At 34.4% G+C, this 25,035-nt stretch overlaps 1 protein-coding gene across 1 annotated transcript; it reads right to left on the bottom strand.

Annotated features, from left to right (window-relative positions):
- Positions 1-3,184: 3,184 nt before the first annotated feature.
- Positions 3,185-4,193, bottom strand: LOC114317723 (uncharacterized). The gene is made up of 2 exons (XM_082904823.1): positions 3,942-4,193; positions 3,185-3,805 (listed from the first exon to the last, which is right to left on the bottom strand). Exons 1-2 carry the CDS (start codon positions 4,191-4,193, stop codon positions 3,185-3,187), a joined length of 873 nt encoding a protein of 290 aa, XP_082760949.1.
- Between the last annotated feature and the right edge of the window lie 20,842 nt (positions 4,194-25,035).

The raw sequence follows: 25,035 nt of genomic DNA on the forward strand, positions 1-25,035 counted from the left end.
ATAACCAAAGGTTCAAATAATATTTAATAAAAACTTAAGATTATCCAAATACAACATCAAATGAAATTATAAGGTCCTTAATAGCTAATTTATAAGATAATAAAGTTATTCGACTTTAGTCATGATTTCAAGTCAGCCAGGGCTCTACGTTAGCGTCAACTCCATTTCAGCTTCAATTATTTCCTCGCCAAAACCTGGCATAAAACGCCAGGGCAACAAAAATATATGCCATGAGTTTTGCAACACAGTAAGAAAACATAACCAACCTACCATTCTTTTTAAGAGAAAAATAATGAGATTATAAATATGAGATTACAATATAATTGTAAGCATAAATTACAACCATTAAAATAATTTCAATAATTTTAATAAATTAGGTGACACTCGAAATCTCACCAAAGAGATTTAACTTATCAACCACTAAGCATGGCAACGGTTAATTTGAAACCCTCCCTTGGTCAAATATTTTAGTGTTACCAACCGTAACTACCAGGTATGCCCACGTCCGGAGTTATATACCCAAGTAGTAGCATCCGTGGTCTGCCCCAAGGAAACGGTCTGCCAGGGGTACGTAACCTCCCTGTGTGCCACCGGCACATCCACCCTTATTCCAAAACCCAATACCGAAAAGGGTTCAAATAACTCCCGTGCCATCTTAGAGTTTCGCAACACAATTTACGTGAGAATTCTCAAAACCAGGGCTCACCCTGAACAACCGATATTAACCGTCAATCCCTTAATTTCATACACTCTTTAAAACCAAGGCTCACTCTGAAAACTGGTATTAACTGTCAATTGTTAACTTTGTATATGCTTTTAATCCTTTCAGTTAATTTTGATATTAATCACAAATAATTCCAATTTTTTAATCACAAATAATGTTATACCAACTCATTAAAATTCGAACATAAAATATTACACATGTCATACAATAATAAACAATTGTACAAAATTTAAATAAACAATTCATTTAAAATCATGTTCCAATTGCCCAAATTTAGTTTTAATTCATCTTAGTAACATCAACCCACAATTCTAAAATATAAATTAGACTTCCCAACCTCTTGAAATTCCATGATGTATATAATACAAATAGATCCAATCTTACTATTAATAACAAAATCAACTTAACTCAATTCTTAACCAAATACTTGATTTATAATCATGGGTGTTCTAAAATGTATCTAAATTGAATAAAATTCTTAAATTGCATCACATGCACGGATTAAATGAAATTCTAATTATAAAATCAAAACTTTAGGATTAATTCCAAATTTTCATAAACTTGACTTTCTTAAAACATTTCCTTCATCTCTTCAAAAAGAACTTGAATGACTTAATTTCATATAAGACAAATAAATTCAAACCCAAAAGGGTTATTTTCAAATTAACTTCTATAATTTTGAATCTAATTCAATTCTACACCATTTTTCTAATTCCTTTTTATGTACATGAAATTGAAGTTATATGACCCTTAGGAAAATATTTGCATGTATGACATTAAGATTAAAACTAATTAATTCTTCTATATTCAAAATTAAACCAATGTTTAATTTTCCATAAACTTGATTTTTTTTTTCTTTAATAAAATTTCTTTCTTCTTTTCTTCAAAACATGAAATCGTTTACCTTAAATTCCTCAAAATCCATAATGCATGTATAAAACGCTTATCAAATCCAACCAAATTTTACATCATCAAGCTCAATTTATAATTTGACTTCTTAATTTATATCACAATTTAATCCCAAACTCATAAACTTTAAAATATGAATTAATTTCTAAAATCTTGAAAACTTACCATGCATGCAATGATAAACTTCAAATATGTGAAGGATGAAGAAAATCAAACTCAAATCTCAACATCAATTTCTTAATAATTAATTTCTACTTTATTTTTCATGATCATCCACATGCATGTAACCCATTTCATGTTTAGAACCCAATTTCCTTCATATCTAACCCAAATAAACTTATCAATCTTTTACACATGAATTAAATCTAAAACCTTGAAAGTCCAACATGCATGCAAGGATGAATTTCACGTTTGTGAAAAATAATAGAAATCAAACTCTAACTACTTAATTTCCAAATATATTTCCATGATCTTAACACATAATTCAAAATTTCTTCATCTTCTTGCTAATTCCTATTAATTACATGATTTTGAGTCCAATTCCATCCTTAATTTCAAGTGTGATACAAGAATTCTACAACAATCAAGGTTAAAATCCTTACCTTTAACCTCCCATAGCTGAATTTCTTTTTAATTCCTTGAGTCCTCTCCTTTATCTTCATGTAGACCTCATAAACTCATTTCTCCAAAGTTTCTTCCAGCATAAGAGTTGGACCTCTCTCTCTTACTCTCTCTCTCTCTCTCCCGTGCACTCTCTCTAATTTGACTCCAGCAAAAACAAAGCTTTGTGACTCCATTCTTCATCTTTTATTTTATTATTTTATTTATCAATTTAGTGGGACACTTGTCCACATAATATGAATCCATGTTTCATTAGCTTGACACACTAATCACACTTGATTTCCAGCACATCACATACACACACACGTGCACTCATCTAAGGCTCCCAACACAACACTCTCACATGCACACACTAACAGATGTCTTTGTACTCACACTTTATTTTCAGTACACCCACACCCACATGCACTCTCAAATTTTTAAGCCATTATACTAATTAATTTAATTGAGCAATACCTAGTCTTAATGAACCTTGATTGACACAAAATTAGTTAATTATAACTAATCTTAAATCCCACCTAATTTAATTAGTCTAATTGACTTCCATTAGAGTTTGATTAAATATATTATTATTATTATTATTATTATTATTATTATTATTATTATTATTATTATTATATAAAAATACGGGGTTTTTCAGTTTAAAAATATACAAACTGTTAAATTCAAAATATTGTGAATAATTACTTAAGAAAATTGAATATATATTATTTTTATTATATAAAAATACGGGGTTTCACAGTGTCAACCCATGCATTGAACTAAAAGTTTTGGAAACCATAGGTAGCAAGAAAACACAAAAACGAAGGAAAAAAAAAACATGCACAGACAACCATCCTGTTTTAATACAGTGCCAACAAAAAACATAAGTAAAAGTTTTTAGAATGCAAGAGAAGGAAAGGCATATTCAACACTCGTAACACCGCTACATCACATCCGGCGAGCCTCGAACAGATTTGCAAAAGGCGCCAACGCAGTACACTGGAGCTGCTTCTGGGTAAGCCACCCTATGATCGAGTCGTCATCAGGCTGGCACATCATCACCTCCCGCAAATCGGCGTTATCCATAAGTGATGTGGCGAAGTGGAATAACGGCGTACCAACCAGCGATGTAATACCTGTCAGGCGATGCATGCCCTTCGAAATAGTAAACAGCGATTCGTTGTCTGTGAGGTGCCTCACCGTAACCTGCTGATTCTTCGTACGCACCATATCTGTCAGAGTGTTCATGCTTTCCGTAATAACTGATGCTCCACTTGTTGCCTTCTTGGACTTTGAAACACTGCTTGATGGCGTCTTTCTCTTTTTCCCCTTTTCAATCGGAACATGCTCCAATGAAGAATCTGAATCCACGTCTTGTACTCCTGCGGGTATCGGATCAGCAAATGGCTGGGCCCCCAAACTGTGCACTGAATCAGATGAGTCATCAGCAGCTTCAGGAAGTTCCTCGCCCGGGGTCCAATGGTGCTTCCCAGTAGCTGATGCCCCCATGAAGACGGTCTCCATCAACTCACGATGTTCCAAGGTTTTTTTTCTAAACTTGGCACACACCTTGTTTATCCGTTCAAATAGAGATATATGGAAGAGAATCATGTTACATTCCATATAATTAATTAAAATTTAACTACAAAAGTTAAAAATATACTAGTAAATGACACATATGAAATATAAGAGTACATGTAGTTACCGATTCCATTTTGTCCCACCACTCCTCAGGTGCCTGAAACATACCGGTGTCACAGTCAAACCCTATCCCTGACACTCCTTTGCTTGAATCCATCAACTTTGTCCACGCTTGCCACTCTTTTTTCAGACGCATGTACTTATTCTTCAACTGTTTGAGTCTATGTTTTCTTCCTGTTTTTCTCTCAAATTTTCTTGCCAAGGACGTGTACCCTGCTTGGCTGAGGACTAGGAATGGGCGATTGCCTTTAGTCATCTCATTCGCAATCAATTGCAGGAAAACTCGGATTGAGGCACTGTCTCATGTGGCCTTGTGTCTTAAATGATTGTGTGTATCTTCAAGACTGCTTGACTTATCGATGACAACGCCTTTGCTTTTGGATTGGGTACGCGGAGAAGTACGTATGGAAGCCATTACTAATGTTCGGTTACAAAAGATTACCATCACACAAACGGTTGTTATATACAAACTCATAAGCCATTACACATTAATAACAAAGAAACAGAGAGATAGGATGCTAAATTACCCAGTATATAACCATTGCACATTAATTTTATACTACCACAGGTTCCATAGAAGTTAGTATTGCACATAGTTATGATAGTCATTAATACGTCTACCGTTTCGAAACTATCAACATAGTAACATGTTTGTACATATTATTGTACATACTACCAATAAACTACCAACATAGTAACGTGTTTGTACATACTGAAACATCGTAACGTTGCTTACATACGGAACAACAAAACGACAACGACAATGCATAACACATACATGATGGTCTTAAGGACACGCAAGGATTGTTGAATGTCTATGACATCAGCCCGCAATTGCATGACAAATTCGTCCCTGGGTGATGCATAGTCTTGGTTATCTCGCCTGGGTTCATCACACCAACCAATCCAACTGACACTGGGCTGATGAGTGCAAATTATGGAACTGTTAGTTTCATGGGTTGTTAAAGAAGGACAATTATGACCTAAAAGAATGGGTCACTCACCAAAGGGCGGGGGCATGCAAAGTAGGGACGCCCTGGATTTTTGGTGGACCTAGAAATCTTAACAACGCAAGGGTCATGTCTACAGGCACACATTCGTGGCCATATACTGGAAGTTGCAGTAGAGGTAAACAAAGCCATGCTACGTTTTACAAACAATAGGCATTTTTTTTTTAAATATACATGAATGAACAACAAAACATACACAGAGAAACAAAATAAAAGTTTTTGATTCTGATCATGGACACTTAAGTATGATAAGGGTATTGTGCATCTTCAATCAGTAGTACATTGGTAGGAGTAGTTACCGACCCATGTGCACTTGCACAGAGTTATGTTGTAACCACATACATATTTTATTGTAATTATGCACATTATTATTACTAGACTAGTAAAATATGTAAAATTATTTTCACTTATTTGACTCAAGTGTTTGACAATACTAAAAAAATATATATAACATGCAAGATTGTACTTAATTTTAACGTTGGAGATGAAAGTATAACACAATTGACATGCACATGAAAAATGGGCATACTTGTTTGGTAAAAATACTTCGTAACCTGAACTCGTGATTTCATTACAAGTCAATAGGTATTTCACAGAATCAGACATGCATTCGCAGTGGTCATTCACAATACCAATAGCAACTGGGTAGAGACTAGCTGCTGAATTTATGTATACATTAATTTGATAACTCAGAATTCATTCAGGTACTGAATTCGTAACATTCGAAATGCATTGACAAGAATCAGAGTGTTTCATCACAGTGTTTTACCATAATCAGAAATGCATTGACAAGAATCAGAGTGTTTCATCCGAGTGTTTTACCATAATCAGAAATGCATTGACAATACCGTAAGTGCATTCACAGTGCTCATTCAGAATTAATAATAAAATGAGAAACATATTCACTTGGGGAGTAAACTTGAATAACTGAAGTACTAATTTTATTGTGTAATTTTGTCTGAACATTGTTGGTAAACATTATCTTCGTATAAAAATTTATGAATGAGTATATTTAATATTTTTTAAAAATATTAACAAATTTATTACTGTATCTGAATATAATTAAAAAAATGTAAATTACAATGTGTATTTATTCATTAAGAACAGAATCTGAAAAAAAAAATTTACTTACAGAAAAATGTTAATTAATAAAGAACAAATATTTATTTATACGAAGATAATATGTAACAATTTATTCATTAAATTTTTTTGTTAACTTACAAAAAAATGTATATTAATTTTAATTTTTTTTTGTCGTTAATTAATTTTTGTACTTATTAGAAAAGTATTAAATTGTAAGTATTTATTTACTTGGTGAAAATGTAAACATAATTTTATAATATTTATAAATGAAGAACAAATTTTGGGGGAGGAAAAAAATGGAAGAATCAACCATGTTTGAGGGATATTCTATATATGGGTTTGTTTTGCCCAAATTTGGAGTCTCATAACAACTATGTGGCTTAAAAATTAACAAGAAAAAAATGTGAATATAGCCAGATCGGACTTTCTACAACGAAATATCATCAATACAGCCCAAAATACAGTGCGATCTAAAGTGACGGAAGGAAAAAAGTAGAAAAAAATAAAATCATTCCATTCATAAAGCATTGGGCATTAAGATCTACGAAATCAGAATGGGTTTGGAAGAGTTACCGCTTAATCGGTGGTGTATCGAACAGGGTTCGGTCTTGTTCTCCGCCGCCAGAAGCCTACTCCGGTGCCGATCGCCTCTGCGAAGCCGTATTTTGATGTCGTCGCCGCTGGTTGGGAGAGATCGCCTCGTTCGCTTCTTCCGTGCCCTAGGACCGTTGGGCTGTGTTGTGTGTGTGTGGTGAGGCGTTGGACGAAATGAACAAAGGAAAGGAGACGTGAGGGTAATTTGGTCAATTTACCTATAGAAGGGTTCTTCTCCAACCCTAGCAAGCGTTTTTGGCCTCATGTGGCTAAATGAGGCTGTTTTGTCGCATGTGGCTCATATAGCCTGATGAGCCCTTCCCAAACACGCGCTTAATTTTTTTTTAAGATTTAGCTTACATTTTATGAGGCACTTAAATTTTTAAGTGATATCAATTATGGTTATCAAACGAGTTTAATTGATTATCACTTAATTAATTTAGTTTTAAGTGATGAATTATATTGTCAAACGCCCCTTAAGTGATTGATTTAATGGATGAGGATGAAAAGAAAGTATTGGTTTGAGTTGATATTTGAGTTTGAATTTGAGTTTTTTATTATTTAATTGAATGGTGAGTTTAAATCTTAATCAGTGTGTTTTGTTTCAGTTTTCTAAAAATTGAGTTTTTTATTTTTCGTATTTTTTTTGTTTTTAGTAAATATTTTTTTATATTTTTTTAGATGTATCTTACTTACATGTATTTAAAGAGTTAAATATTTGTGAAAAAAGTTTTAAAAATTAATAAATACACAAAAATATGAAAAAAGTACTGAATTTTTGTAATTTTTTTAATATTTTTTGGTATTTAGTGCATTTTTCAAAGATTTTTTTCACAAATATTATACTTTTTAAGTGTATTTATGTTAGGTGTGTTTAAAAAAAAATTGTTTAAAATATTAAAAAAATTCATTGAAAATATTAAAATATGAAAAATAAAAAAATAAAATAGTTTAAAAACTATTTTTTGAAAACTGGAACCAAACAAGGTGATTATTATGCAATATAATGTTCTACCTATTCCAAACAAAGATAGTCTCACTAATTTATTTATTTTTTTATTTTAAATTGTACAACTGCCTGCTTCATTTGAATTAAGAAGTTTGGTTGATAGAAAAAAGAAAAAATGACATGTTCTTTTTGTTGGAGAACAAATAACAATTTCATTGTTAGGCTCACTTGATAATATAAGATAATTCTCCAAGATATCTAAAACACCACTTAACACGTTGATTTGAATCTTTCAAATCAATAAGATGAGTAAAAATTACTTTAATATGTTGAGTTATAGAACTCTAACCATTCAATTGCCATGAGCAAACTCGAACAAGCCATTAGTTCAATTGCTAATTTGTATGAATTAACCAAACTAAGCCTGTTTCTAATATAAAACAATGTGGAAGAGTAAATTAGATCAGAATCAACTCGATTGTCGATTTATCCAAATTGAATCGTCTGTTTCAATATGACTTTTAAAATTATGAAGTAAAATCAACACGATATAACTTATTTAGGGTTAGTTTGGAATGTTCTAAAAAAGTGTACTTTTTGATTTATTAGCTTATATGGCTTAGGTTTGATGTAATGTGTTAGAGAAGTGATGTGATTTAAATAAGATGATGTGACTTAAATAGGATAATGACTTTTTGACTTTTTTAAATTATGCCAAACTAATCCTTAATTGGAGATGACAAGGGTGGGTCCCATTTGTTCTTTTTGCACACCCTACTCATGGGACCACTAAATAATTTTTCAATAATACATTTGTTGATATACTATACTCCTATTCCTTGGATGCCTACATGTAGAGTCCTTTAAGAAGGCTGACTTGGCAACAACACATATTTCACAATGAGAAGCAAGTTTTTCAAACCCTCAAGTGAATTTGGCAACAATAAACCTACACATACCATATTTTTATATTATATTATTATTATTATCATTTTATATATCAATACACTGTTAATGTAATAATTTTCACCATTTATTTATCAAAAAGTCTAACTACTCAGAAAAATTGCTTATAAAATAAATCAAAAAAATGATGTGATTAAGTTTAATTGTTGTACAATAAAGTCCATACATGAAATAAATCTCAACAATTTAATACTTTCTGAGATAAATTTATCAATCCTTAACAATTCTGGTAATATATATGAAACGTAATAATGTCAACTAAATTGTCATATCAATTAATAAAACAAAAATGATAAAAATAAATAATCCATATAACATTACTCAATTATCAATGGACATCCCCTAAGTTTTGTCATTTATGTACTCAAATGCTAATCATCTTTTTTATGAAGAAGACTCAGAGAATCTAATTAAGTTTTAATTTTATTTTATTATATGATCACAAATTAGTCAACTTCCAATTAAAGAGAGCTCAAATTTATCAACGCTCATGCAAGTGGTGTACAATGACTCTCCCTCTCTCTCTCTTCTATCCATTTCTCTAATTAACATGGCCCACTCTGGTTCATTTTTCAAACATCATTTTTGTTAGAGTGAAAGAAAGAAAGAGAGAATCCAATGCGTTTGCTATCAAAATTTCAACTAATGGAGTTGATAGTTGGGCATGGAGGAACACTGTAATCTTTTTTAAGCCCCGTTTGAGATGTTTATTTGGGTTAAAATAATTATATAGGATAAAATATGTTATTTTAGTTAAATATGATAAAATGTATCTAACTCATAATTATTTCATTTTTTCTCTTACAAAGGTTAAAAAAATCAAAAAAATTATCATAAACGAAACTTTTTAACCCCAAACTAAAATAGTTAAAAAATTAAAAGGTTAAAAAGTCAACTCACATCCCAAGTGAACCCTTAATTCAATAATGCAATTATGATTTTTTATTAATTGATATGCCAATTTAAGTGTTAGCATTATATTATTACACCAATATTATTTTGAAAAATGTATATAATAGATTGTTTTTAATTAGGGATGAAGTCAGAATATTTGTCGAATGACGTAAAATCTTACCAAGAGCGATACTTTTTTTAGGTGAATATCATTGTAAAACAAAGTATAAACGCAGCGGATGAAAAATTATAGTCATACCTTTTTTCTGCAGAGTCTGAATTGAAGGATCTCGTGGGTAAATCACGTGCTTCCTGAATCTGATCAATCAACCCAGCAATGGAGTGATATTACAGAATGATTATCACCCACACAAGTCACAGTGCAAAATGGCTCTTGATCGTTGTATTTTGGGAGAGAGTCAGTATATGGGAAAAACATACGACATACGTTGTTTTTCTCTTAATCACCCATATCCCATATCATATCAGATATATAGGATAATATCTCACCTATCCATATCAGTTGATATGATAGATATGGATATCCTGACTGGTTATCCAAGTAAGTTTTGAATTCAAATTCAAACTTACATGGATAAGGTTCAAAAGGTTCAAAGGGTCATGCCACATGGGCGCCCAATTTCTAACATCTCCTACTCGGACATGAGTTGGCATGACACTGCCACATCTCTATCTCAATCTCTCCAAAAAATGAACAATCTCATACTAGCCACTGTACCGTACGACTGCTGAGAACACCTGCATGTGGGAGCTCTATACTACAAACTCAAAATAAGCCAGCATAGAGATATCAACCCAAAAAGAACAGAAGTAGTTTCTCATAGACCCTAGACCCATCTAATTACACCGGTCAAAAAAATATTTTTAATCTCTCAAAAAGAGCATGTTTGACCCTTTCAATTCTTGCAATATATTATGTCACGACCCAAACCCGCCCATATGGGTTTAGCACCGTAATCGACCAGTAATCCGAGATTACCGAAGGCCTGCTTAACAGTAAAACAGTAATACAGAGTACAGGGGCTGGCGGAAGCCAAAACAGTAATTAAAAGATGTCCAATGAGCTGTGACAGTCTGTATGCAAAAAGACTTTTCATAACATATTCACATTCAGAACAAAAACAATATATACATACATTATTTACAGGCATTCAGGTTAGGGACCAAATCCCCACCATAAAAGTACAGTACAAATATCATTCAGTCTATACATAACAGAGACAGATAGGGTGAATCTGAGACACCCCAAAAGCAACCTTAGCCTGAACAGGTCTGGAACCTCGAAGTGAGGCACAAAGGTTGGCTTGACAAAACAAAAGCTTAACCTGACGCTCCTAGCAACGGTCCGGTGCCTGTACACCTACATATATATATGAACAGTGAGCTAAAATTCAGTGAATAACATATGTGTAAAGAGGTTAAGAATGAATGTCCTTTCAATATTGAAAACAGTCATTTATCAGTATATCAGTCATTCAGTTTGTGGCTCATATCTCATGCCATAACAGTCATTCAGAAACTATAATAGTCATATGTGGTACATCCAATAGTAAAACAGTACAGTAGGTCTTAACAGACCGAACAGTCAATTGATGGCCATCATATCAGTAAACAGTAGTGGTTCCAAACATGGGAACCGACAGAGGTCTCTGTGATAGTAGTAGTACAGTACAGTAACATTAAATTGCTATGGATGCCACGAATACAGTTCACAAATAGGACAAACATTCATTCAGTATGAAATATCATTTCAGAAAGCAATACAGTTGTTCATTTAGAAAATATTCATGATTGAACATATTTTTACAACATTGTTACTCACAGAGCACTGGGCTATAAGCAGCTAGAGCGTCCTTGGATGCCAACCCTACACAGTTACAGAACGAATACACACTAAGCTACACAGTTGGGAAATAATAACTTTAATCCCTAATTTGCCTCGGTATGGTTCTACATCAATAGCCTCATTAAGATGCCTTAAACTAGGCCTAAGAATACCTAGGATGGAATGAGGATGCAAAGATGCATGTAAAAACACTTTTTAAAATTTTCAGAAAATAGGGGTCTCACTCGAGCGTGGCTTTCTATACTCGAGCGGACATGCAGACAAAGGAGCTCCGCTCGAGTGTGACTTTCCTCGCTCGAGTGGACTGCAAAAGTACTGGATGGGTGAAATTCACGCTCGACGGGCGCTCGACCCCCGCTCGAACGTGAGACACAAGTCCTCGCTCGAGCGTGCATTCCCTCGCTCGAGCGGACTGTAAACATATGCAAAGTACTGGATACACGCATTTCACGCTCGAGCGTCACTTTCCTCGCTCGAGCGGACTGCATGCACACAAAGCGTACGCTCGAGCGTGGGTCCAAATTCTGGAATTTCCAAATTGAACCTCCAAGCTCAAAATCAATATTTAAAGCATCAAATTAGATCCTTTTGGGCTAATTTTCTAGAAAACACTTCAAAACTCATAATATGACATGTTTCAAAGATCAATTTGAGAAATCAAAGCCCAAAGGTAGTTTAATTAAACACAATTTCAAAGAAGTTTTCATGAACATGAAGAACATATGACATGCATGAATTCTAGTGAATTCTAATGCCTCAAAACATGATCCAAAGCAAGATTAAACTCAAAACCATGATGAACTCATGGACTAGAACAAGAATGTAAACTTGCATGCAAGATTTCATGAAAATCAACTTCAAATTGCAAGAATATGTACATGCATGTATGATTCAAGCTTCAATTCAATAATTTAAGCCATAACTTGGCTCTAAACTCCAACAATCCTCTAAACCATGCAAGAACCAACGCAAAATATGAACAAGAAGGTAAATTCTCTATCTTAAGTCTCCAATTTCAAATGTAGAAGCTCAATATGCAAGGAATCCTTCAATCTCCTAAGCCTCCAAGCCAAATTTTGGTTGAAATCAATCTAACTCCTATCTCTCTCTCTCTAGTCGGTTAGGCTCTCAAATGGCTGAGGAAATTTGATGATAAAGCAAACATGTACAAATCAAATAAAAGGCTCAAGAAAGCCCACTAAGTGGCATTTTGGTAAATAACTCAAGTTGATGCATTTTAACTTCATTTAATCTAATTTAATCGTACCAAATCAAATTTCAACTAAATTTACCATAAAATCACATTAATTCTAATTAACACAAAGGATTAATTAATTTCAGATTCAGCCGCCGATAAGGCCTTCAATTTACAGTTTAAAACATAAAACATGAACAGATCATTTAACGGTCAACAGATAAAAATGCATTTAAACTAATACACTAAATCAATCAGTTCAGAATTTCAGCCAATCAGTCAGTTAACATTCTTAATTATAGATTAGCACTAATCAGTGGTGAGGGTTGTCACATATTCACACTCAATCCGCCTCTTATACAGAGCGATGTGAGTTGCCGGCAGTAAATATACAACAGTGGTGTAATACTAGATGATCTTCCCTTTGCCCTCATGCCATTTAGTTTAGGATTGACCGTTTTCCCAGTGATGTCCCTTAAGGCCGAATCATACATGACCGCAAGCAAAATACCAAAGTAGCAGAACATCAACCCCTTACTTTATGACATAGTCAAAAGTCACAAAAGGGTACATAAATGAAAGTCATATCAATAATGACACGTAAGACTCACATGGTGAGGAAACAGGGATCCATTCTCTCACCTCATTACTCGGTCGCCAAGCACATATAGTATGAATACATGCTACGGTGGAGTAACTCTTCCAAAAGAGTGATGTCACACTCGATACACCGTATAGATATTAGTCTAGTCACTGTCTAGCGCCTAACCCGAATTCTCTATTTGCTCGCCTTCTAGGCGCCAAATGTGATCTCGCATCTAGCTAATCATAACAGGCACAATATGGAAAGTGGGTACTAATATCCATGTTTGATCCTTAACACGACCTCATCTTGGTTGTAACCAAGGCGACATACATAGTGGATTATTTAAGCCTCTCTTGGCTCCAAATAAAAATAAATCACTAGTCTCATCCTTGCTTGCTCCCAAGCGCCAAGGGCGATTGCTCGTGTGAGTGAGCCAATCTTGCTTGCTGACATCATCATCTGCTAATCATTATGACACAAACTATAATAGTGTCAACATCCCATCATCTCAAAATAAGTGATCGATTTTAAAAAAAATTTGACCACAGCTTGCGCAATTTTAGATTCCAAACATAAGCCTTATCAGCACCTCTTGCGATAAATATATACAACGGAATCCACCATGTGCACCTCACATGAAGTGATTTAAGATCACAATTCTAGATTCCAAACATAAGCCTTATCAGCACCTCTTACGCTAAGTATATACAACGGAATCCACCATGTGCACCTCACATGAAGTGATTCAAGATCACGATTCTAGATTCCAAACATCGGCCTTATCGTCACCTCTTGCGATAAGTATATACAACGGAATCTACCATGTGCGCCTCACATGAAGTGATTTAAGATCACTACCTCTTGTGCAATAACCTATCTAAAGATATTTTGGTGACCAATTTGCGTTCATTCTTGATGCGCCCAACTAGCGCATTGAATCTTACAAGGAGCAAATTAATATACTACTAGTAAAGCATTCTATCCACAGTCTAATGAGCAAGGCCAATGTCTAAACAACTCAGTTGACCATTTACCAAAGATAACACTTATCATGCCGAATACGCCCACAAAGTGTACTTTAGGTCCCACAACAAAGAAAAGATCAAGGAATATAGGTCATTTGTTTCTCCCAAAGACAATCCGAGGATACACTCAATAGTTAAGACTCTGGCTTTTACCAATAGGTAAGTCAATGGGTTTACAATTTTGCATCTAGAATCATTCTAGGATATTCCTTATGTAAGTCATCGAAGACAAAACAGGAATTCTCCCAAAAACAATCCCTAAGGATCGTACATCCGAGCATATAAATTACATCACCTATGTCCATCATATCTAAAACAGAGGACTGCCCACCGTAGGTGGCGACAACCCTATAAATTCCTTGCTCATAATGACTAAGTAAGGAAAAACTTCTTTTGGACCATTGATTATGCCTCAGTGGTCTTCATCGATCATCGTTGGCCTATCATGGCTTGATGAAATCTAAGAACCACTATTTGGATGACTGTTTTAGGCTGTAAAAGATTTATTGGAACTAGCAACCTTTTTGCGCTCCTAACTTTTCACCATAGAAGCAGAAGGTAAATCCCTACGAATCTACTTATCCAATTCTCTAACGAGAAAGTTGGGTCACAATATCCACAAATCAATGTTCCGAACTTATGTCAATCATAGTCTAAGTAAAAATAACCTCACTCCCCAGGAGGAAGTCTTCTCATGGTCTACACTTTCCTCAATGGTGCGACTTTTCAGTATCTAACGAGCCTTATGCCTCAACAATGACTATCCAAATTACGCATAACTTTAGAACAGTTTCGCGTCATAATGGAAAGTCAACCAAATTATAGAAATGGTTAATCCTCAAAGACTTTGTCTTAAATTGCACAACATTAATCCACTTTCTAAAAACAGGGGACTAGAGCCTTTAGCATTATCCTAGGCTCTTTATCATCTTGCGGAGCAATTATGAATGTTTCTCTCTCAATCACCCAGTGATGACGTGAAAAATTTTCACATTCGCTACCACGCAACTAAAAATGTAGAGTATTCTTCTCTAATGGAGTAATCCATAGTAGGCACATCGCTCCCACTGTTCCTAGGATATTGAAAATTTATTTCCATTCTCAACTAGGCTACATAGAATGCTATGCTTAGAATTTTCTATCTTATAGAGTTCCAAAAACTCTATTCACGTCACATTTATTAAGAAAACTTTATGTGACTTAGTTACACTCCCACAAAGCTGCTTACCTATATGCACAGGAGGGTTTACATGACAGCATACAATAATGCGCCATATGACCCTATGGGTGTGTTTGATTGGGGGGATAAGGGGGGGGACTATCCACTATTTGGACTCCATATCCGGCCTCCCTCCTTATCCGTCGTTTGATTTTTTTTTAGTCCGGCGGACTCCATGTCCGGCCGGACTCCATGTCCCCCATATGGGGGACTATCCTGTCCTGGGGGAGGGGGTGGGATTGTTTTGGGGGGACTAATCACTATTTGGATTAGATGCGAAAATGACAATTTTGACCCTCTATTATTTAATTATGTATTATATTTAATAAAATTTAATAAAATTTAAATGTCTCAATTTAAAAATAAAATAATTTTATTTAACTTTTTATTAATGTTTTATTTACTTAATTTTTTAAAATAATTTTTTATAGATATTTTATTAATGTTTTATTTTAAAATTTTGTTTATGTTTTATTTAATTTCATTATTTAAATTTAATAGATGTTTTAATAGATGTTTTATTTAAACAATTAAATGTTTAATTTCAATAATAAATAATTTCATTTATTTAAATTATGTTTTATTTAAACATTTAAACATTTGTACATCAACATGTTTATTAAATTATTTCAACATCTGTACATCAACATGTATATTTATTTAACATCTATTAAATTATGTTTTAATACGTCAACATTTGATTACATCTACATTTATTAATTGTTAATTACATCAACATTTGTTAATTGTTTAAACATAATCTGTACATCAACATTTATTTAATTGTTAATTGTTAATTGTTTAAACATAATCTGTACATCAAAATAATTTCAATGTTAATTGTTTAAATAAAAATTTAAACATTTAACCATTAGTATGTTTAATTTCAACAATATATTTTTATTTGTTTAAATAAAAATAATCTGTACCAGTCAATTTTTTATCAATATTAGTATGTTTAAATATCTTTAAACAAAATTTAACTATTAGTACGTTTAATGTTTACTAAAAATAATTAAAATATTAAAGATATGTTTAATATTTTGCTATTACTTAGTAAACAATTGAAAAAGGGTAAAATAGTCTTTTGTTCATTTATCCTATCCAGTCCCTCCAACCAAACGTTAGATTCACTGAAAATAGTCCTATCCAGACATCTAATCCCATGAAAAAACAAACACAGGATACATATCCAATCCGACCAAATAATCCGGGGGATTCACAGTCCCAGGACTCAAGTCCCATGGATTCTAATCCCCCCTTTTTCAGTCCGTCCAATCAAACACACCCTATGGGTGTGTTTGATTGGGGGGATAAGGGGGGGGACTATCCACTATTTGGACTCCATGTCCGGCCTCCCTCCTTATCCCTCGTTTGATTTTTTTTTAGTCCGGCGGACTACATGTCCGGCCGGACTCCATGTCCCCCATATGGGGGACTATCCTGTCCTGGGGGAGGGGGTGGGATTGTTTTGGGGGGACTAATCACTGTTTGGATTAGATGCGAAAATGACAATTTTGACCCTCTATTATTTAATTATGTATTATATTTAATAAAATTTAATAAAATTTAAATGTCTCAATTTAAAAATAAAATAATTTTATTTAACTTTTTATTAATGTTTTATTTATTTAATTTTTTAAAATAATTTTTTATAGATATTTTATTAATGTTTTATTTTAAAATTTTGTTTATGTTTTATTTAATTTCATTATTTAAATTTAATAGATGTTTTAATAGATGTTTTATTTAAACAATTAAATGTTTAATTTCAATAATAAATAATTTCATTTATTTAAATTATGTTTTATTTAAACATTTAAACATTTGTACATCAACATGTTTATTAAATTATTTCAACATCTGTACATCAACATGTATATTTATTTAACATCTATTAAATTATGTTTTAATACGTCAACATTTGATTACATCTACATTTATTAATTGTTAATTACATCAACATTTGTTAATTGTTTAAACATAATCTGTACATCAACATTTATTTAATTGTTAATTGTTAATTGTTTAAACATAATCTGTACATCAAAATAATTTCAATGTTAATTGTTTAAATAAAAATTTAAACATTTAACCATTAGTATGTTTAATTTCAACAATATATTTTTATTTGTTTAAATAAAAATAATCTGTACCAGTCAATTTTTTATCAATATTAGTATGTTTAAATATCTTTAAACAAAATTTAACTATTAGTACGTTTAATGTTTACTAAAAATAATTAAAATATTAAAGATATGTTTAATATTTTGCTATTACTTAGTAAACAATTGAAAAAGGGTAAAATAGTCTTTTGTTCATTTATCCTATCCAGTCCCTCCAACCAAACGTTAGATTCACTGAAAATAGTCCTATCCAGACATCTAATCCCATGAAAAAACAAACACAGGATACATATCCAATCCGACCAAATAATCCGGGGGATTCACAGTCCCAGGACTCAAGTCCCATGGATTCTAATCCCCCCTTTTTCAGTCCGTCCAATCAAACACACCCTATGGGTGTGTTTGATTGGGGGGATAAGGGGGGGGACTATCCACTATTTGGACTCCATGTCCGGCCTCCCTCCTTATCCCTCGTTTGATTTTTTTTTAGTCCGGCGGACTACATGTCCGGCCGGACTCCATGTCCCCCATATGGGGGACTATCCTGTCCTGGGGGAGGGGGTGGGATTGTTTTGGGGGGACTAATCACTGTTTGGATTAGATGCGAAAATGACAATTTTGACCCTCTATTATTTAATTATGTATTATATTTAATAAAATTTAATAAAATTTAAATGTCTCAATTTAAAAATAAAATAATTTTATTTAACTTTTTATTAATGTTTTATTTATTTAATTTTTTAAAATAATTTTTTATAGATATTTTATTAATGTTTTATTTTAAAATTTTGTTTATGTTTTATTTAATTTCATTATTTAAATTTAATAGATGTTTTAATAGATGTTTTATTTAAACAATTAAATGTTTAATTTCAATAATAAATAATTTCATTTATTTAAATTATGTTTTATTTAAACATTTAAACATTTGTACATCAACATGTTTATTAAATTATTTCAACATCTGTACATCAACATGTATATTTATTTAACATCTATTAAATTATGTTTTAATACGTCAACATTTGATTACATCTACATTTATTAATTGTTAATTACATCAACATTTGTTAATTGTTTAAACATAATCTGTACATCAACATTTATTTAATTGTTAATTGTTAATTGTTTAAACATAATCTGTACATCAAAATAATTTCAATGTTAATTGTTTAAATAAAAATTTAAACATTTAACCATTAGTATGTTTAATTTCAACAATATATTTTTATTTGTTTAAATAAAAATAATCTGTACCAGTCAATTTTTTATCAATATTAGTATGTTTAAATATCTTTAAACAAAATTTAACTATTAGTACGTTTAATGTTTACTAAAAATAATTAAAATATTAAAGATATGTTTAATATTTTGTTATTACTTAGTAAACAATTGAAAAATGGTAAAATAGTCTTTTGTTCATTTATCCTATCCAGTCCCTCCAACCAAACGTTAGATTCACTGAAAATAGTCCTATCCAGACATCTAATCCCATGAAAAAACAAACACAGGATACATATCCAATCCGACCAAATAATCCGGGGGATTCACAGTCCCAGGACTCAAGTCCCATGGATTCTAATCCCCCCTTTTTCAGTCCGTCCAATCAAACACACCCTATGTGTTTACAAGACAACATACAATAATGCGCCATAGAACTCTAGGTCTTCACTTCGCAAGTTTATGAGAAATAAAAATAAAGATAAGCTGTTTAATGGTTACAGATCGCCCATAGATGACTGTCCACTAACCCATTTCATAAATGGAGTGTAAAAATTTGATATGGAGGGCATTTAGTTAAGGATATAGGCAACAAACTAAAGTGCAATTCCCAATTGGGAAACATTTTGCGCCATTATCTACCTAACATTAACAATACTTAATTCCTTATCTCTACTACACCATTGTGTTATTGAGTATTAGGAATAATCAATTTTCTAAGCATCCATTTCTCTTCACAGAGTTTTTTCTAAAATAACTCAAATAGATACTCGCCACCTTGGTCAAAACTAAAAGCACGAAAGCTGTTATCTAATTGATCTCAACCTCATATGTGCAATGTCAAAAATCATCTCAAAACTTTTGACATATGGGAGATCAAATAGTCTTGAGTCAGATGCGTATCGACATCTATAAATGTGTCGAGATTGAGGCTTAGCTATCATACCCTTACACATATCTAGTCACAAATATCATAGTGGACTAAATGCGCCAAAACAAATGACCTTCTACGGCTTTCCTACTTACTTGTGCACACCCATTGCGAACAAAATTACACATTCACATGAGAGCGGAATGTCATAAGCGAGTGGGCCCGAGAAGGCCTACTCAAACCATCGTCTCATCATCTCATTAATGTGATTAAGTATAATAAGCCACTGGTTCATGACCAATGTCATAAACTAATTCCAATCATCTTAATGTGTGAGTTCTCGAAGACAAGTTTTAAAGGTTTAGGCCCAACTAGGTAATGACTCACGACTAATTCATATTCACTAGATCATAAAAGGATGTCATGAAGTATCAAGTACGCCTAAGTTGCAAATTTAACTAGTAAATGCTAATCCCTTGCACCTTCAAGTCAATTTTATTCTCCATACACTTTACTGCATCTAGTTGAAAGATGACAATACTCCTCTTGCCATATTTATTTCTCGCTTCATAGCTACTTGCAATTAATTCTACTATCCACAAAAAGGAGAGAATAAGCTATTAACTATGACAACTCCTGAAGTAACTTAAGCGTGAATTAGGCTAAAGAGTCTAATTCAACACAATGCTCTCACAAGCCATACGTCAAATTCTTAGAGCCATAACAACCTTGTCGGCCTTGACCTTTTCATTACTATGCTGCAATGTTTGCGCTTAGTGGTAAACGTTATTCAAAACGTTAGCCTAGTGTAACAACCCTCATGCTGTTTACTGATTAATGACTGATTGATTACCGATAATCACCGATTACTGCTAAACGGAACTGATAATGACTGATAACTGACTGATAATTGAACTGATTAAAGTACTGAACTGACTGACCGAAATTTAAACTGAATTAAATGAATACATCTGTTTGACTTGCATTATATCTGTTTGACTGTATGATTATCTGTTCATGCTTATATGTTTAAACTGCTAATTGAAGGCCTTATCGGCGGCCGAATCCGGGATTGGTCAGTGTTTTATGATCCTCATAATTAAGGTAATTTTATGGTATAATTATCTGAAAACCGATTAGGTATGATTAAATTAGATTAAAATAAGCCAATTAAAGAGTTTGACGTAATTACACTTTTGCCATCTAGTGGGGCCTTTGTTTACTCATATTTGAGCCTTGTGTATGCTTTATCAAAACATTTCTTCAGCCATATTTTGAGCACACCACCGAACTAGAGAGAGAGGAAGTGAGAGAGTGGAATTGTTCTAGAGAATTGGCTTGAAGGGCCTGAAGAGATCATAGGAGATTTGCCTAATTGGACTCCTAAACCTTGAATACAAGCTCTAGGTAAGGATTTCATCTTCTCATTCTTGTGTTTGAACTGGTTCTTGCATGGTTCATGTCTAGTTGTAGAGCTAAGTCATGAATTGGTCCATTAATGGTGAATTGAAGCTCAATCTTTGCATGCATGTTTGAATTAAGGAGTTTTGAGTTGAATTCATGGTAAAAAGGTTACATGCATGTTCATAATTTTGTAATGGTCCATGTTTTCACCATGTTTTGAAAAGAATTGGCTCCTTAGAGCATCACTTTGGAGCTTCAAAATGGTTTGAATTCATGCATGTTTGCATGTTCTTCTTCTTCTTGAAAATTGTTTGAAATTGGGTTTGAATAAAACACCCTTGGGCTTTGATTTCCCAAATTGAGTTTTGAATCATGTTATTCTATGTGTCTATAAATGTTTCCCAGAAAATGGGCCAAGAGGATCGGTTTTAATGCTTTTGAACTTGGTTTTTGGCTTGGAGGTGCAATCTGGAATTTCCAGATTCTGCACTTCTGCTCGAGCGTAGGAAGTGCCGCTCGAGCGTAGATTTCGAGCATCCAGTATTTCTGCACTGTTTTGCAGTCCGCTCGAGCGGAGGATTGGGCGCTCGAGCGGAGTCATGTCTCACGCTCGAGCGGGCATCGAGCGGAGATTTCACCCATCCAGCACTTTTACAGTAAGCTCGAGCGGGAAAGTTTACGCTCGAGCGTGTACCTTTGTTGCATGTTCGCTCGAGCGGGGAAACCTGAGCTCGAGCGGAACTCTGTTTTTCTGAAAATACTTTTAAATGTACATCTTTGCATCCTCATCCCATTCTAGACATTCTTTGGCCTAGTTTAAGGCATCTTGTTGAGGATATAGATGTAGAACACACCGAGGCATTAGGAATTAAGTTATTACCGTTCCCAATTGGGTAGCTTAGTGTGTGTTCAATCTGTTAACTGTGTAGGGTTGGCGACTGGGGAGACACGCTCTAGCATACTGTAGCCCAAACTCTGTGAGTAACAATTGTGTAAAGATATGTTCAACTGATATCTTTTGAATACTGAACTGAATGTTTACCGTACTGTTATCAAGGGATTAGGTCCCTGTACTGTGTGATTGTAAATTCTGTATAGACCGTATTGTTTGTATGTATGAATGCATGAAAAAAATCTTTTTGGCATACAGACCGTCACAGCTCATTGGACATTGTTTAATTACTGTTTTGGCTTCCGCCAGGCCCTGTACTCTGTTTTACTGTATTACTGTTCAGCAGGCCTTCGGTAATCTCGGATTACTGTTCAGCAGGCCTTCGGTAATCTCGGATTACTGGCCGGTTACGGTGCTAAACCCATAGGGCCGGGTTTGGGTCGTGACAGAGTGGTATCAGAGCGATACTTAACCACGAGTTATACCGCACACACGTGTCCAGATGAGCTATAGGGTGTCCTAGAAACGTAATTAGGGCATCTCATGAGCATGATAAGTGTGTGGTTATGTTGTGACTGAGTTTTGACTGAATACATGCTAATGTGTTAAACTGTGAAACAATGACTGCTTGTGTTTAAAACTGTTATAACTGCTTATAGTGAAAATGGATAACGCAAACACTGCAAATGAACCTGAATCCTCATCTACTGAGGCAAGAATGGAAAGAATGGAAAGAATGATGGAACTGATAACTGCTAGACTTGATCAACAGAACCAACAGCCCCCACCTCCTCCTCCTCCGGTGCAACCGGAACCTAATGTGAATGTGAATGATGGGGATATTATTGCTCTCACCCATAAATTCAGCAAGATGAAACCGCCATCCTTTCAGGGAGGACTGGAACCGTTAAAGGCTGAAGCTTGGGTGCTTGAAACAGAAAAACTATTTGAGGTGTTTCCGTGCTCAGAAGCGAATAAAGTATTGCTAGCTACCTTTACTCTACAGGAAGAAGTTAGAATGTGGTGGATGTTGATCCGCGATGCAAATACTATTATGACTTGGGCTCAGTTCAAGGAGTCCTTCTTTGAAAAGTACTTCCCGCAGTGTGTCAGGGATAGGAAAGTGACTGAATTCGAACAACTGAGACAGGGCACAATGTCCGTCGCGGAATATGAAACAAAATTTACTGAACTTGCCAGATATGCACCACACATGGTGGACACTGACTATAAGAAGGCCAGGAAATTTGAGGGTGGCCTTAATGTTGCAATCCTTGACCGAATAAATGTTTTGAAACTACCGACTTTTGTGGGTGTTCTCGACCGGGCATTGATGGCCGAGTCGAACATTGCAGCAGTGAAACAATCTGAAACACCAACAACTGAATGGCATGGTAAAAGGCAGGGTTTCAAATTTAAGAAGAGCAAGCATAACCCAGCGAACAAGAAACAGAATACGGGGTCGACGACTAGCCCCAGCCAAGGGAGTGGGTTCACACCACCCTATTCTGAGTGTGGCAAGAAGCACAAAGGGATGTGCTACAAAATATCTGGAGCCTGTTACAGGTGTGGCAAGGTGGGCCACATGGTCAAAGACTGCCCCTCTGCTCCACAAGCCAGTAGTAAAGCTGCACCAAGCGTGGCAGCATCAACTGTAGCACCAAAGCCTAACCCCAAAGCTACCGGGAAGGAGCCCATGAGGCAGGGCCGAGTGTTCGCCCTAGTACCGGGAGACGTGCAAAATACTGAAACCGTTGTGTCAGGTATCCTCTCTATTTGTGCACAAAATGCATATGTATTAATTGATTCGAGGTCTACGCATTCTTATGTATCGCATGCTTTCTCAGGGAAATTGAATAGACCCTTAGAACCCATGAACTATCTGCTAGCCGTATCATCACCCGTAGGAGGATCCATGACATGTGCTTATATGTACCCCGCATGTGAAATCATTGTTGGGGATATGCATCTGTTTATTGATTTACTACCATTGAACATTGATCATTTTGATGTAATATTGGGAATGGATTGGTTACAAAAATATCATGCCACTATTGATTGTGTGACCAAGCAAGTTGTTTTCCGTCCACTTGGTTTGCCTGAATTTGTGTTTAATGGGAGTGGAGTAGTACCTCCTCCGTATCTGATTTCATCTGTGAAAGCTGTTAAATTAATTAGAAAGGGGTGCAAAGGATATCTGTGTTTTGTACTGACTGTACCTACTGATGATAATGCTAATGTGAACTGTATTCCTATAGTCAGGGAATTCCCAGATGTATTTCCAGATGATCTGCCAGGGGATTTAATTGACAGGGAGATTGAATTTACCATTGATGTGATTCCGGGTATGCAGCCGATATCGAAAGCTCCTTACAGAATGGCCCCAACTGAACTGAAAGAACTGAAAGTGCAACTGCAGGAACTGCTGGATAAGAAGTTTATCAGGCCTAGCACTTCGCCATGGGGCGCTCCTGTTTTGTTTGTAAAGAAGAAAGATGGCTCGCTGAGACTGTGCATTGATTACCGTGAATTGAACAAGGTAACTGTGAAAAATAAATACCCATTACCGCGCATTGATGATTTATTTGATCAGTTACAGGGTGCACAAGTGTTTTCTAAGATTGATCTCAGATCGGGGTATCATCAACTGAAGGTTAAACCGGAAGACATTGATAAAACTGCTTTCAGAACGAGGTATGGCCATTATGAATTTTTAGTTATGTCATTCGGCGTCACGAATGCCCCTGCTGCATTTATGGACCTTATGAACCGAATTTTTAAACCATACCTTGACAATTTTATTGTTGTATTTATTGATGACATATTGATTTACTCCAAGAGTATAGAAGAACATGAACATCATCTGAGACTTGCCCTACAAACCTTAAGAGAACAGAAACTGTATGCTAAACTGTCTAAATGTGAATTTTGGCTTGACCATGTTATGTTTTTGGGGCATGTTGTTAGCAAAAATGGGATTTCTGTTGATCCGCAGAAAATTGAAGCTGTAGTGAACTGGCCTAGACCAACAAATGTGACTGAAGTCCGAAGCTTTTTAGGATTGGCTGGATATTACAGAAGATTTGTCAAAGATTTCTCCAAAATTGCCCTACCACTGACTCAGTTAACTCAGAAGGGGACATCATTTGACTGGACTGACCAAAGGGAATCAGCATTCCAAGAGTTGAAAACTCGA

This window comes from Camellia sinensis, chromosome 14 (genome assembly GCF_055761805.1).
Source record: "Camellia sinensis isolate YWXY chromosome 14, ASM5576180v1, whole genome shotgun sequence".
Taxonomy (NCBI): Eukaryota; Viridiplantae; Streptophyta; class Magnoliopsida; order Ericales; family Theaceae; genus Camellia; species Camellia sinensis.